Below are 17653 nucleotides of genomic sequence, written 5' to 3' on the forward strand. Positions count from 1 at the left end.
ACCTATTACAGTATCTAGCATATAGAAGGTTTCTATTAAAGAAACTGAAAATAGAATGAATATTACAAAAATATATATCTAGTCTTGATGTCCCTTACAAAACACTAATTTGTAAATGTCCAGATGATTCTTGAATAGTTTCACTGGAGTGTCTTTCCAATTATCCTGTTTAAAAATGAATTTGTCAAAAAGCTTATACATGGATGTTTATAGCAGCTTTGTTTATAATTAGTGAAACTTCGAAGCAACGAAGATGTCTTTCAGTAGGTGAATGAGTAAATAACTCGTGGCATATCCAGATAATGGAATATTATTCAGTGCTAAAAAGAAATGCACGATCAAGCCATGATAAGACATGGAGGAACCTTAAATACATATTACCCAAGTGAAAGAAGCCAACCCGAAAAGGCTACATACTGTATGATTCCAACTATATGACATTTTGGAAAAGGCAAAACTATGAAGACAGTAAAAAGATCAGTGGTTGCCAGAGGTTAAGGGGAGGGAGGGATGAACAGACTGAGCACAGAGGATTTTTACAACAGTGAAACTACTCTGGATGATACTACAATGGTGGATACATGTCATTATACACTCATCCAGTTTTTCTTTGTACATCGGCACACAGAATGTACGACACCACGAGTGAACCATAAAGTAAACCATGAATGTTGGGTGATAATTATGTGGCAATGTAGTTTCATCAGTTTATCAAATGTACCACTTTGGTGGGAGATGTTGATAGTGGCAGAGGCTATGCATGTGTGGAGGCATGGGAAATTGGGAAATTATGTATTTTTTTGCTCAGTTTTGCTGTTAACCTACAACAGATCTAAAAAAATAAAGTCTATTTAAAACTCCTCAAGTTATCATCCTTTGATTTGACCATGTGTCAGGTAACTGGATCTTTTTATAGAGCATAAAATCCGGTGGGGCAGACTGATAGGTAGCAAATAATCAAAGATACCAAGTATTATAAGAATAAAGAAGGGAGGCTGAAATTAGTTTGGGGCTTGGGTGAGGCTCTGCCGACCACTGAAAAAGGGGATATTCTAGGTAACACATGAGAGGGCCCAGAGGAAGAGAAAATTTAAAGTATTTGAAGAACTCAGCTTTCTAACTGGTAACAGCTGGCCAATAGAGAAGGTTGGTTATAGATGAGGCAGGAGAGGTGAGTATGTGCTAGATCATGAAGGGCTTCATCAGCCCCAAGAAAGAGTTTGGAATTTTGCCTGTGGGTGATGGATAGTCACTGAGAGGTTTTATACAGAGTGTGATGACATCTTTGGCTGTTAAATTTTCATCTCTTGTTGAGGGTACCTGAATAATCTTCTACCTCGATGAGTTGCAAACTGAATACTTTGTTTCAGAAGCCCTGTATAATCTGATAATATCTCTTCTGAAATGTCTTTTACATTTTAGTATCAGGCACACTTTAGTGTGTTACAAATAACCACTCTTATATATTAGAAAATATCAACGGTTAAACTTGTATTCCCATTTCTTGGCTATATAAGTACCAGTATGACCCGAGAAAATATATTGCTCTAAAACGATGGCATTTTTAATGTTTTTTATGTTGGAGATCACAGTTAGATTTCATTCGAAGATAAGAGTCTGTGGTGTAAAAGTTCATAATGACGATCCCAGTTGGATTTATTGCTTTTAATTTTCCCCATCTTCTAATCAATCTTGCACATCACTTACACTTTCTGTCTATGAAAACATCAGAACTCTTGGAATAAAACATTCACTTCACTTTACTCTGTTCTGTCCATTAAATGTGTCAAAGCCTCAACCTACCTTTTCAGATGTTTTCTTCAGTTTCTCAACAAGAATCTCCTGCTCAAAAGAAATTGGTTTGTTTCCTCCTTTCTTTGTACTTTTCCATCCTGGTGCATTAGTTTAAAGAATTCAACTTATTTCAAATAAGCTAGACTCCTCCAATTTCACCTAGCTTACTCTTACAAATCCTTCAAGCTACAGGCTAAATCCCATATCTTTTATAAAGATTTCCCTGATGAGGCCAAGTAGCACTGATATATAACTCTTCTGAACTTGCACTGATAATATTTTTGCACATTTGCTTGAAAATTGATTATACACTGTCTTCTGCCATTTCCAATGTTGATTTCTGTAACTGTTGTCCAACTTATTTTAGTATTTAACCTTTCACATGTTAATAGTATTTTTTCCTCAAGTGGATTTAAGCTACATTAACATAATGACATTGAACTATTCCTGTTTGGCCACATCTGATGTAATACCTTAAAAATAGTATATGATAAGCATATTTATTGATTTGATATGAAAACTCACAAACTGCTTCATTATTAAGAATGCTTAGGTTTCTTTCCTTAACTTACTTAACTTTAAATGCTATATTATTAAGTCAAACAAAAATATGTATAAGTAGCCTAATTTTTTTTAAAAAACTGCCCATTTTCAATATGGAATATGCATCCTGTTATACTTTATCAATAGTTATAATTAAATTTATTTCATAAACTTGTTACAAAATAGCACAATTTTATTCTATAAACTAGTACATGTACTTTCCTTGCTTACATAGACTATTGTCAGGGATGTCCTACCTTTGAACAAAGAAAGAACATTTATATATTCAATCTTTCAAATGGAAGTAGGGAATTATCTCCTAAAATTTCCCTACTTCATAAGTAGTAAACTATGCTTACTTCAAATAATTCAAAGGGAACACACATATGGAATGAAAATACATATAGAACATAAGAAAAGGAGTAAGTAATGGTACATATATCATGTATTAAGGTAACATAAAAAATTGTAATTAGTTTCACTCAACTCATTTTTTTATTATTCAAATACCATCAGGCAAAGGAGAGTCTACCATAAAATATGAGTTTTAACATTATACAGTTACATTACATAGTGTACTAAATGACTAAAAAATATTCTAATTGCTATTCCATTTAACTAGAATGGGTGTTTATCATCAATTCTGCCAAGTCTTTTCTACAAAGAAAATCTAGAACAGTAGTGAGCAAACTCTGTCCCCCTGTGGAACAGAAGCAGAACTAAGAAAAATCCATGGATTCATCTCAGTCATTTGTGCAAGAAGTGGAAAATAGAGAGAGGGGGATAAAAGAAAGTCTAGGCGAAGAACATGAGAGAACAGGTCAAAGAAATTTGGGATACGGTGCAAATCATACGATGGGGACAACTGTGCATCACCTCTGAGGTATTCATGTCTTAATTCATTCCAGAACAACAGATACTTAGGTTTTGTGCAGTTTCTGAAGAAGGGCAAGAAAATAATAGATGACTCTATGAATGTTATGCAAAGCATAGTTCTGGTTTTAGAGTTTCCTTCATATTTACAGATGTATATCTTTGAGCAATGAAAATTCAACTTTTTCTTGCAGTAACCTAAAAAAGACTGTGAAAACGATTCTAATGCCAATCCAAAGGTCTTTTGGCCAACCTTTCCTAGAGGAGCTTTTGTTCTTTGACTTCCTGTCAGTGAAATATGAGGCATCATATTATCTGTCTTGCCTGGTGAATAATAAGCAGGATGGCAACAAATCAATGTTGCATGTGAACTAACTTGTGAAAGGCCAGATACAAACACCAAACTACTAATAAAAATACAATAAAGTTCAACAACCACAAAAGCCTGCCAATTTCTAATTGCAATAGCAAAACAAAGCATTAGTTTTCTATTGAATTACTACTGAATTCTTCCTAGCATCATATGATTACATTAAAATACATTATATTTATAGCTAAGAACAAACATTTTGATACATTTTTGTCTAGTTGAGAGAGGCATATTGATGAGAGAGAACATTTACCATTGTTGATATAGTACTGAATTAACAAATCATTGTCTATTAGGACAATGATTTGATAACATTTGATATTTAGTATTGTGGGGGGAAAATAGCTCAAGAAAGGCCAAGAAAGATAAAATCTATCCCTCTCTCTCCATCCTGCTGCCATTGCCTTATTTTATTCTCTTATCATTTTCATGGTATTGGCCATTCTGCTGCAATATCCCATACATTATCTACCTGCCCTAGCCTCATGTCCTCCAATCCACCTTCTATACCCAAAGATCAGAATTCCTATAAGACATACAAGACTTCACAACTGGCCTCACGACACCTTCTCAAATTATCTTCTATCCTGTGCATGTTTCAAGCTCAACAAACCTCATATGGCAGAAAGATATAGACAAGCAAGTAGAATGCAATGTGATGAGTATTACAATAGAGAAGTAAGTTTAAGGAATAATGACAAATAAAGGAAAGGTAAGTAACCTTAACTAGAATAGGGTGGGGTTTCAAAGGAAAAGTAGGAAGTACTAAAGGAAAACTAATGGGACTATTCCTTTTTTTCCTCATCTTTCATTTTATTTCTATTTTTTGCCTTTGGCTAGGAAAATTTCTCTCCATCTGCACGACTAATAGTGACATTAGTGAAGTTTTGTTGTACTCATTGGTTAGAAATCTATTCTGATGTGGCGGTTACTTTATGTTAGGGACTACTTCTCATTATCTTTGTCCTTTTTGCTTCTGGCTCAGAGCCTGGCACCCAACAGACACCCAACTCTGGGTACTATTATTTGTGAATAAGTGATTTAAGATTCACCTCAAAACTCAACTTCTATATGCTTGCCCCAGCCTTATCTGGCATACATGGTTATCCCTTTCTGTATGCAAGTTGTTATTTTGTACACATTGCTTAGCTAGGGCTTGCCATACAAAATAGTGTGTGTGTGTGTGTGTGTGTGTGTGTGTGGTTTCTGGTCTCTACCTCTGAATTCTGTGAGTTTCCTAAATCAGGGATCACATCCTCCTTATTAATTGTGTTTTTGTTTCTTTCATCTCTTTTGCTTTCCTTTCTGGCACTGGGCTTAACAGTTCTTAAAAAAAATGTATGTTGAATAAGGTCTCTATTATGATATACTAAAACAACAAAAACAAAATCTACATATCACCATAAGAAGTACAATTGCTGAATCCTTGTTTGTTAGAAATAAAAATTATTAAAAACAGGTGACTTCTAAAGCTTTTTGTTTATATTTCAAGAAAACTTTAAATTTGCATAAGTTTCAAATCAAGGCATATAAACTATTCTATAAAAGCTCAAAGTTAGGGCTTCCCTGGTGGCGCAGTGGTTGAGAGTCCGCCTGCCGATGCAGGGGACGCGGGTTCGTGCCCCAGTCCGGGAGGATCCCACATGCCGCAGAGCGGCTGCTCCTGTAAGCCATGGCCACTGAGCCTGCGTGTCCGGAGCCTGTGCTCCGCAATGGGAGAGGCCACAACAGTGAGAGGCCCGCATACCGCAAAAAAAAAAAAAAAAAAAAAAAAAGCTCAAAGTTAATATCATGAAGAGCAGAGTATAAATATAGAAAATATTTAAAAATCTTTTTTCAGTATAATAAGGTTTTCACATTAGAAAATACAAAAATATTAATAAGATAACAAGAGATGGACAAAGTCATCATCATCTCAAATCTACTAATCAAGATTCCAAATTACCTACAATATTTACGCTATCTGAGTTCAAGACTTTATGTTTGTAAATGTTTAACAACACTACTTTTCTCTCCCCAGTTTACAAGTTCTATTTTCTTATTTTCTAATTACAGCCTTTAAAATGCATTTTTCTAAGCCCTGTAATAATATTTTCTTATGAAATACACACCTCTGTTCCCTGCTTCCCTGCCTAGGAATTGTGTGACACTGACATATTTTATTATTGATATGTATTACATAAGATCATGGGCAAAATTTTGTTTTTAAAAAAGTCAGAGAAAGAAGGTATACTTTTAACTTCCTATTTCAGGTGTGAACGTTTTAACAAAAGTATAATAAAATTGACATGCATATATATGGGAACTACAATCTCACAAAAGCAAATGAAGCCCTTTGGAGGGAAAGAAAGATATAGAGAAAAAATATGGAGGTATGCTTATTTATATATATGCATGCCCATCTATCTATCTATCTGTGTATATAATGAATATATAGAGTATATGTGTATATATATTAGGTAACTGAAAGAAAAAGCAAATGGAATCTTTTTTCGGAAGCAAATGTGATAAAGAAAGTTCTAGTTAGGAAAATGAATCTGGAGACCTCAAAGACAGCAATTATGTAAGAAAAAAGGAGATGGAGAAAAAATTATAAGCATGTGCATGTGATCTTTATGTAAAACAAGATAAGAAATAAAATCATTATTTAAATAAACTGAGATATTTTAATACCTAAATACTTCTAAATAAAGGAAAACTTGGAATAAAAAGCTGCCTCTATTCTGCATTTTTCTTAGTCAAAAGCAATGGGTGACCTGGAAATTGTGAGGAAGACAGAGCACTTAGAATTATTAAAATAGAAAAAGAGACTATGTTTCTTCTGACTAGCTATTTTTTTTGGATTAAAAAATAAACAGTATCAATGTCTTTCTACTTCAAAATCAATTAACACTTAAACTAACAGAGGAAAACAAACCAATTCTTGTGAGATGTTTGGGAAAGAATAAGGAAGCTGGTCACTTAACTTAAAACTCTTAAAGGAAATTTTCTAACTTAAAAGGTTTTGTTACAGAGTGTGCATTGGCTTGAACCTCCTTTATTGTTTGGACCCCTAAATTCCCATCAAAGCTGATGATTAAAGTCCTACCCACTGGCCAGATCCCTACAATTATCCCATTGTGATGGAGCTCAACAGTGGGCGCCCTGCTATGGCCAGACATCAAGTCATTAGAGAAATGCGAGAGATGATGAAGAAGGTTATTTTAATTTCCTTTTCAGCCCTTCTCAGGAGTGCCTCTTTAGTTCACAGAGCTCTGGGTTACTTGCTTTCAAACTAACAAGCAATATTATAAATGGAGGCTGCATTATCATGATTGCAGACAATCTAAGGCACTTGATGGCCAAGGATTCTACGTCCTCAATATGTGCTGTGTTGTATTTATCAGCTAAAAATATATAGATGGGGCAAACAATAAAAGGGGGGGGGAGCAATGAACAGGTTGGGAAGGTGGCAGGGAAAACAGGAAGACGACACAGTATCAAGACAAAAATGCATAACAGAGAAAGGAGGATAGCCCTGGGCATTTTGCTGGTATATGAGATATTTTTACCCATTTTCTTGCAGTTCCACTGCATAGTGTTCCAGCTCTGTACCAGGAAGGGGCTGGACTGGGGGAGGAGGTAGCGGAACATTGGCCCAGGTTGATCCATTGTTTTTCTGTGCTTTAGAAGAGTTTTTATTTTTCTTCTTTTTTCCACCTTTCCCACCTGAAAATAATAATACATTTATTCAGACATAGTGAATATCACAAGAAACAGAGTATATCAGGCAGGAAGATGTATTTATGTTTTCAAAACACCAGAATCAGTATGTTACAGCTGTTAAAAGCTATAAACAATGAAATGATATAATAAGAAAAACATTTTTATAAATCACTCAAAATGATATTGTTTCTTTCACAATGCATTAACTGCAGAGTTGAATGAACCAAAAACATGGCTGCGGTAGCAAAAGCTAATTTATTGATTTATTCACGTTTGCTGCCTCCACATTTCAATTGTTAGATGAAATAATGGACCATAACAAATTCTTTCAAATGTCAGATTTTAGTGCGTTTATAATGCTCCTTTGCATAATCTGTCTCGGTGGAAAATGCAGTATCTAAGGATACAGGCTAAACTTTTCCATTAGAATTTACTCAATTTAATTAATCCAGGCGAGTAACAGTTTTCTCTCAAAAGTAACTTATAAAAATCAATCAACTACAATCTGGAGGATACTTATAAATCTTTCACAATGATATGTTTTATAGAATTTCTGACTAATGAATGGCACAATTATTTTTGCATATAGTGAGAGTAGTTCCCAGATGTCTAAGCATAACATTTCTTAAAATTCCAAATATGGGGAAGATTAATGGAAATAGAGTAATCAGTTTCAGTATTCTCATAATACAAATGAATTCATGTACAAAACAAGAGCAGAAAGTAGGTTGGCAGCATATAAGCCATATCTGGAATTACCAGAGCTTAATGAAATAGAGTTTAAAAAATATAAAAATATAGTTTTATCATTTGTTCAGTGCAGTACTTTTTACTCCGCCAAAATTAAGTACATCAAGTTTCTTCCCAAGTGGACCACAGTTGGATGCAGAAACGTGTACTTCTTGAGCAGAATGACAAAAAAATGTTTCAGGGGAACCTAAGCAACTTCTGTCACTCCCACTACAGTCAATAGCTGTATCTCCAAAAAAAAAAATGGTATTGACCCCTTGGACTACATCTTTCTGGAACTAAAAGTTATGAGCATCAAATTGTAGCAGAGCTATCTAACAATAGAGATACCACTGAAGTTTACCTCATTTCTTTTCTTCTACCAATTACTAACCTGCATCAGCCAATTCAGAAAATTATAATAACTTTGAGTGCCAGAAAGTGATGAAACTACTGAACTGGACGTATACACTATTGCCAATTATGGAATTATGTCTGTTTTCTAGGTAGTGTGCACAAATACAAACATATTTAAAAGAGCATCCCTGAAAACTGAGTGCTTTCACCTTTCCTTTCACTTTTTATCTTTGGCAGAAGAAGTATTAAGAGAAAGGAGAACAGGTATCTTCTGCTTTGAGGATAAGAGCTGGATCTCTGGGTTTGAAAACTAGTTTCTCACCTACTTGACAAGTTATTCATAGATATCACCTCAATTTCCATACATGTAAAAAAATATAAAGTTACTATCTTGGGGGGTTATTTTGAGTATTACAAGAGATAAGGCATATAAATGGCTCAGAATATATAGAATGTTCAATAAATGCCAGCCATTATCACACTCTCCCATCTCCTCTATCTCAAAGCAAACTAAATCCTACCTGTTTCCAAAGCCATTCCACACCCAACTCCTACCCCAATGAGGATCCCAGAAATAACCCTATTCTCAGAATAAAAATAATAAACCTGATTGAATTTAAGTCTGTAATTTTTGTGTTTAAGGTAGGTGAGCCTTAATTCTTTGTTTCTTGATCAAAACAATCATAAACAAGATTGTATCTTTCTCGGTAGTATCAGAACTATGTCTCAATACTTAAAAGAAGAATGGGTTGGGCGTGTGTTCTTCATAGCTTTTCCCTAGTTGTACCTCTTTTATCCCTTGTATATTTATATGTGTACTATGCTCTTTTCACTTTTTATAGCACTTTTAGAAATGTTATATGATCACCACCAGAACTGAGTGACACAAATAGGGAAGTTTTTACATCTCCATTTTATAGATGAGAAAATAGAGGTTCTTTCTGTGTTTGTGGTCCGTATTCACACTGTAAGAGAACAAGCAATTTAGAAGGCAGCAGCTTTACTGGAAATTACAATTTCAGCAGCTCTGAACCCAGCTCTGTTGAAATCCTTGTCCAAGGTCAGGAAAGCCATTATCAACTCTTCCAAACAACTTACTTAAAAATGTGCTGTGGAAGCAGAGGTGATTCATAGGGGGAATTTGGGAGGGTTTTCCATACAATGTCTACTTTCCCCTCTTTGGGGGATATTTCTGCCTCTCATTGTGGGTACTTTTGGTAAGACTATCAATCAACATGCTTTGTCTTCTCTAGAATGAGTTAAGAGGTGGGCTCTTAGCATAATAGTGGCATATGATATGAGCTAAGAAAATTAAATTCTCTATCTGAGATCTGTATCTTGATCTAAGTGAACCCATTCATTGTGTTGCTGTTTACTTGCCACCAAAGATCATCAAGCATTTTAAGGTGAGAACTGCCTGCATTATATTTTAGGGGAACATATTTTGATGACTTGCAAACATATTTGATCCGTCCCTCTTCAACTGAAAATGTAAATATTTGGATTTATATTTACTTATGCTGAACAAATGATTTCTATGTAAAGAAAATTATGAAAATAGCTCATTTTAAAATTAAACTTATAGTCTATTTTAAACAAATACTGGCATATAAAAAGATTTAGTTATTACTACTGGCACTGTGTTGTATATGCATGTATATATATAAAATTATGATTGCAGATACTATTTTGAAAAAATCTGAGTTTTATATTTTTTAATGGTTGGCTTTTTTAAGAGAAGTGCTAAGAACTTATGTATTTAATAAATCATAAGAGTGTTTCAAAAAGGGTGAGAAATTCATTCATATAACTCAGGAATGTCCAATTTTCTTTATTACTGTGATTATTTTAAATTTGTTTTATCACTGTGCACAAATTAAGAAAATCTTATAATATCAGTATGATATGATCCAATATCCATAGGGAAGTTTGACCTTAAATCTAAGCTTTAGGAAACATACCTCTGATTATAAGCACAAAACAAACTAATATTAAGCTCAATTTGACTAAACTAAGAAGAGAATAATCTCATCACTCTTACCTCCTAAAGAATGCTTTCTATCACCAATTTAAGTAATTTTGTATTCAAATGTAGATGAAGTAGTTAATATAATTCATATATATATATATATATATATATAAATGTCACTCAGATTAATGGATTCAAAAAAGCAGTAAGCACTATTGTGAATCATGTTCTGCTTACAATTACTCCAAAGATAACTTTAAAAACTCAGTGGTAATCAAGATATACAGAATATTTAATAAGGAATTCACAGAAGGTCTTAAACAATCCATGGCTTACAATATATAGATTAAAAAGAAAAAAATATATATATATATATTGATTGAGACTTTGCATATCTTGAATGAAATAAGCCTAGGATAAAATTAATTTTTTAATTATTCAGTACAATTGTGGGATTCCTCATAAATAAATGACAGTACAAATGACATATAAGCTTATTCAAAAAAATTCCCCTATATAATTAAGCCAGTTTAAATTCATAACAGATGTTTAAAATTTTCTGCATTCTACAATGTATCTAATTCTACCAATAGGTAAGAAGAGCAAATGGCTCATTTTGGAGGGGAGAGAGAACATTAACATTTTCAGACTGAAAGGGTTTTACCTCTGAGGAAAAGTCATTTAGTAAATGTTAACCTAATGACGTAAAAGAATTAACTCTTTATGGCTTTGATGCCTCGTAGCCTGTGACATATCATAATACACCATAATCTTTTATTAAGGAACTGAGGTTAAAAAAAAACTTCATAGAAATAAATAGTATATCATTAGTATGAAAAAATAAGCAAGTAAGGTCATGGCATCAACTAGAAATGTGCAGATAAAGTCGTCAGTCATACACAACATAGATGTTATGTTTGAAAGTTAGAATGTCTGCTAGGACCTCCTCATTTTAGAGATGAGGATCCTTGGGCCTAGAGAAAATCACTGATATTCATTATGATAGGTATATATTTCTTTCCAGTAAAATGTGTTTTTCCCCACGTGTGCTATACAATACCTGCAGTACAGACTGTTAGTTCAGCTGTTGTATCTTGAATATATATGAAAATTTACAGCACAAAAGAATTATCAATAGGAAAGATTAGGGGTTTTTTGGCAATTAAATGTAAAGAATAATGTCCCATATTAACATTCTCGTTTAGCATGGTATCAGGACCTTACTCTAAATAATATCATTCAATAGAATACTATTACATAATATTTCGGAAAAATTGTCCAAAGATAGGAAGTCACATCACCAGACTCCTAATGTTATGAACAATTGCCAAAATCATTTGCATTTTTGTTGAATTCATCTTTTGCTGTCCACACCATGGGGTTGACTTTCCTACAAGATCTTTTTATTGTAAAGTTCTCTGGACTCTTAAGCAGGGCTCAAGGCAGATCAAACTCATCTGATCCTTAATAATTCGTATTTAGTAAAATGGTACTATTTTTCCCTGAATACATCCTTGTATAATTAGTACATAAAGGGTGATGGTGAATTTTACCCCCCTCCCCCAAATCATGATTTCATTAGGATAAACTGTTATTGTTATTTGAAAGATAAATGTCTGACAGTGAGTTGTGATCCAGGTACTTCTTCATGGTTGTTAGGAACACAGGTCATATGCTGGTGACAAACAAATATTTCTCCTTACTGTGACGAGACCAACCTGAGAGACTGCCACTCCTCTCTGAGCTGTTGTGAGAGCTGGTGGTGCTGAAATCCTGTGACTGGTTGTGTGGCATTCTATTAGACAATCCCTCAGCCAATCGGTAGTCAGGGATGTAAAGTAAGGCTAAGGGTTAAAGGGCAGAGGTCATAGTGGCATCATGTGATTAGTTCACAGCACAAGCCCATGCAGAACATGCAGTTAGCAACTCAGAAGCAGATGTCATAGGACAGTGGAGGCATGTTTTGTCTATCCTGCCTAATGGAAGTCAAGATGGACTATTGATCACTATTGAAAAAAGAGCTAAAAGGATGAAACTGATTGGTGTTGGTGTGTGGTGATAGTGACGACGGTGGTGGTGGTGGGGATTGTGGAAGGTACTGAATACATGCCGGTATATTTTTTAGTTTGGGTAGTGAACCTGGTGATGAATCACTAAACTGAACAACAAATACTACTTTCTATCTCATGCAAAAATGATATGAAAATAACTCTTCAGGAAGTAAGGACTTGACATACCATTGTTACCTTTGTTCTGATCAGGTAGAGAATAACCAAATCCCATCAGATCTGTTTTTTGCTGAATTGAGCTTTTCCACTGTGGATCGGGCAGATCAACAGCCAATTCATGTATGCTATTGGAATGCAATATCTGTGTAGTGGCATATGGAGTAGCCTGTGTTATTTGGCTGGAACTGTTGTAAGTGGTTTTGGTCGTGAAGTCAATGCTGCTATAAATGGCTCCATCTGAGAGCATCGTTGCCGTTTTATCCCCTTGGCCTGGAACTGGTGGCAGCACATCTGTGGTGAACATAGGGAAATGAAACAATTTAATGATGCACAGGAAGCCCAAAACTATCAGGACTGAAGATGAAAAATAAACGTGTCATGCCACACGTTTGCATTTCAGCTGAGATGGGCTTCATGAGCCAATGAAGGGTAGATGATATACAACCATCACCAAGCTATCAGCCTTGTGACAGGCAGGCCTACAGCTCGTCCTTCATGTCTCACTGGTTAACACACCCCCTCCCCCATTTTCTTCAACCATGAATGAGAAGTTTGGTATATTTCACTATTAAAAAATGCTTTCAGATGCTCATTCTGTTTTAGAATCTAAGAAATTGTTAGCTCTTTACTGAAGCAATGACAAAAGTGAATCTACAAATCATGGATTAAAGCATCTTTTTCCACTTTATCCCAAGAGACATGGAATATAACTGCTAAATAGATGCAAACATGTCCAAAATTATACTCTCCAAACTATGAGGCACTTTCTTCTGAAGTTTCAACTTGCTGTTTATCTGGGTTGATTTCACAGCTCCAGAAATGGAGTGTAACTAATGGTAACAATTTTTTTTTATTGGATAACAAAGGAACATTTTCATGAATAAGTCATTTTCACAATACAGCAGGATTTAACTATAGAAAAAGCAATGAGTGATTAGCGAGTTTAGTTTATGCTACCAAATCTTAGAAGTGGAGAATTATAGTTTCAAGTTGTAACACAGCAAGTATAAAATTAAAATTTAGGAACAACACTGAATATCAATCAGTCCATTTATCACTTTGGTGTGCTAAATTATCTTTACATGATGCTTTTTATTTCAGAACTGCCACCTCTCTCCTGAGCACTCACTTTCCTTCCCAGAAGAAAGATACTAGTATCTAAAAAAAGAAAAAAAACACAAAAACACACACACACACTAATACTATTTTTAATCATGCAGAGTTAAAGTGAATATAATTATATTATGCTCCTTAATAATGTATGTTCTGAAAGTCACATTTCATAGGACATGAGGTCATCAACCCACTTGATCTCTTCATTATGGGAAATTTTCAACTAGTTCTAGTACTGTAATAATGAACCAGGTTGTCTCAGTACCAAAACCAGCTTATCATCACAAGGAGAATGCTGAAATAGTCAAAATATCCTAAAACTTTTAGATGAGATGATACCCAACAGTACTTGAAATAAGGATTCTTGTAAAATATTAATTTTGCTTTTATATTTTACAAAAGCTAAAAATGATCTTCTTTAGCAACAGTAACAAGACATTTATAATATATTTTATGCACTATATAATTTAGGTCTCTCTGAGGGTTTTGATGTCTGGAATTCCAAACTGTTTTATAATTAAGTATATATGTACTTTATTAAATGACTATTTTAAATACATATCAGTGAGATTGTTAAACATGTTCACATTTGTAATATTTCACCAAGTTGTATAAGCAAGTAAATTGTTCTTGGATTCAGAATTTTGTAACTACTTTCTCGCCCTTCTTGTTTTTAGCTATAAACTAATTAGAAAATTTGATGACAAAGAAACGTATTTCATTCTAAAGCATTAGGTCAGTATCATTTTATTATCAAAAACTTTTGATATCTAATAATATATCAAGACTCTAGGGAATATATCCCACTCTAGGGAAGTTTTTAGGGTTTTGTTTCTACTTCCTCCACCATGTCTTTCACTGATGAATATTAACTGGATAGATGTTTCTCCAGCATTGACCCCAGCTTCCCAACACCTTGAATATGATGTTCTCCAAAGCTTTAGATTTATATTGTGAGGCACTGCAAGTTTTTGAACTGTTGTGTGTTTAAATGTTTAAAAATGGAAAAAAAATAGTCCGAGAATCTAATCCTTCATAATGTTATTCTGCACCGAACAAAGCTACGGTTCTAGAAATAGAATCTCTCTATGCTTATGAATTATAGAAACATTTCCCTCCAGTTGGATTTACTCATGATTTCATTCTGCAGTCTTTCAGCACCTTGGTTACACATGCATTTATTTCTTTTTGCTTGGAATAATTACTTGTATGAATGACTGTCCCCTTCACTGTATCTTAAATTAGCTGAGGACAGGAGTACCTGGGATTTATGTCTCTAATTCCATAATTCCTCACCTAGCATTGTGCAAAGAGTAAGCACTTACTGAACAGTTAAATGAATTTTTATAGTTTGTATTGTCAAAATGTAGACATGTGATAATTAGTAACTTTATTATTCAAAATACGATTTTCATTACATTTAAACATGTATTGGTATAACATTCTTTTTTTATTGTTATTAAAGTTGACATATTTGGTGTGATTTTTAATTTTTATTTAATTAAATTAAATTAGATTTTTAATGTTTATTTATTTATTTGGCTGTGCCAGGTCTTAGTTGCGGCACGCAGGACCTTTGTTGCAGCACGCAGGATCTTTTTCTTTAGTTGCGGCATGAGAACTCTTAGTTGTGGCATGTGGGATCTAGTTCCCTGACCAGGGATCAAACCCAGGCCCCCTGCATTGGAAGCACAGAGTCTTAGCCACTGGACCACCAGGGAAGTCCCAGTATAACATTCTCAAAGGAAAAAATGTCAGTATCCGTGATTATTCTTCTAAGTGAACATGGTAATACAATCATACATGTGAATCCCACCTTAACTGCAGAACAGTGTAAATAAAAGAACCTAGGCTTTAAAATCTGTTAGATCTGGATTCTACACATAGATCTCAAATTTTTCATCTTGATAAACCTTAATTTCTTGACCTCTAAGATGGAAATATAATTATCCATGTCCTACATTTATTGTGCAAAGGAAATAAAATTTGCAAAAAATCCTATCTTTGGTACATAGTAAATGCTTAAAATACTTGTCACACTGAAAAAAGATACAGTAAACCCTGCAAAAACTTTGTCCTGGCCTTGATAGCTACCTGTGAAATATTTTCATGTCATGAAAATGAAGTGGAAATGGAAGGAAACCTTGAAAATCTTCAAATGTACCCTTTGGCTAAATTAGACTGAGACATTTTAGATGTTGATGTAGTCTGCCAGAAACTGAAAAAAACAAAACCAAAACCAAAACACTTTCTCCATCTTTGCGCATTTAATTCTTGATATGTAGATAGAATAGCGTGTTATTCCAATACAAATACAAGAAAGACAGGCAGCTATTCCTTGATTGATAAAAGCTTTGGGACCAGAATTTCAAAGGCAGTGGGTAGGGCAGGGCATCTCCTTGGTGAGGAGATACTTGGGCATAGAACTACCCAATGTAAAGTAGTAGCCTATAATTGCAGGGCTCAGAGTTTGGACACCTAGGGGAGGCAGCCACCACTATCAGAGGGTCTGGGCAAGTGAGAATCTAAACGGGGAGTACTGGGTTACAGAGGGTAAGCAAGACTCTTGAGGAGTCATACAATTTACTTTCTGTTCTATCATTTACTCCCCAGTCATGCCTGTTGGCCACTGATTGTATGTCAAGCTTTGTGCTAAACCTGTATATTTAGTCATCCATTTAATTCTCATTACACACCTATAAGGTAGGGCTGGTCATTTTCTGCATCTTATTTGGAGAATGGGAGGGAGATCCCTCTTTTTCAGTTTGTATTGACACAATGCAGAGTTGTGCAATAATTAGTAACGTTATTATTTGAAACACTATTTTAATTATATTCAAACTTGGATTGATATTACATTTGTAAAGAGAAAATGCCAATATCCATGACTATTCTTCTAAGTCAATATGTTTATACACTCATACACGTGAAATCCATCACTGAGGTTTATAATGGACTCAGGATAGTTTAGCTCAGCCCTGGGTCTCCTACATTAATTCTACCTAGAAGTGTAGAAATCCTCCAGTGGATTCACATGAACTTTCTTAGATTACAGCACTATTCTCCTAATTAATCACCCAAATTTTCCACACTATCTCCATTCTCCACCCAGCAGCAGGATGGATGATTTAAAACAGTACTCGCATTCTAGCATTCTCCTCTAAAAGTCCATCAATGGCTTCTGAACATCCTTCGGCCAACGTTTAAAGTCTTTGTGTAGCTCAGAAGGCCCTCTGTTACCTGTCCTTCTATATTTCTTACCACTCTTTCTGCCTTGCAATCTATACTCAAGTCATTAGGAAATTCATTCGCTTCTTAAATAGGTCAACGTTTCTCTTACTTTCTGGGCCTTGAAACACAGTAGGTTTCTTTACACACTTTCTACACACTCTTGACTCCCCACCTTTCCTTCATATATCAGCTTAAATAATACTCCATTCATAGAACTTTCCTACTCCCGGGGTCAGCTCTTTCATCTGGGGTACTGGCAAGGCAGCTCCAGTCCATTTACTGTCTGTACAATCCCCTGCTAAGGAAAAACTCATGTATCGGCTGAACGGAACAATGGGGCCTGAGACTTCTCTAGTCCCATCTTTCTCTAAACCCATTGCTCTCCTAGTGACTGGATGAAAAGATGGAGAGAGGAAGGTGGTGATTATTTATAGTAGGTCCAATTATGTCTCCTTATAAAGACCTATGGGGAGGACCCTGGTACCAATTTTTGAAGACCTTAGCATGTCAGGCACTTAGCATTTTTTGTCTTTTATTTAGGGTACTATCAGTTGTAGAACTACAGAAAAGCTCTCTGTCAACATGTTGTTATACTTACTTAAGTGTCTGCTCCTTATATGATATTATATTTTTACCGTCTGCTATAGTGCCAGATACACAGGACATGCTCAATAAATATATATTGAATGAAAATCAGAGAAGTGAAAAGACTAGTTTGAAATCATAAGCCCTGTTTGGCAG

At 34.7% G+C, this 17653-nt stretch overlaps 1 protein-coding gene across 1 annotated transcript in view; it reads right to left on the reverse strand.

The window, feature by feature from the left end:
* The window catches only part of ROBO2 (roundabout guidance receptor 2), a gene marked incomplete at both ends in the record, with an annotated part of 574004 nt that overhangs the window by 26316 nt on the left and 530035 nt on the right, over positions 1 to 17653 (reverse strand). Inside the window, 3 exons of the mRNA XM_082654134.1 lie at positions 7132 to 7288; positions 12059 to 12184; positions 12578 to 12859. Of these exons, the coding sequence (XP_082510260.1) occupies positions 7132 to 7288; positions 12059 to 12184; positions 12578 to 12859 (565 nt within the window). The remainder of the gene's footprint in view (positions 1 to 7131; positions 7289 to 12058; positions 12185 to 12577; positions 12860 to 17653) is intronic.

Source organism: Grampus griseus (assembly GCF_964374135.1).
Source record: "Grampus griseus genome assembly, chromosome: 5".
Lineage (NCBI taxonomy): Eukaryota > Metazoa > Chordata > Mammalia > Artiodactyla > Delphinidae > Grampus > Grampus griseus.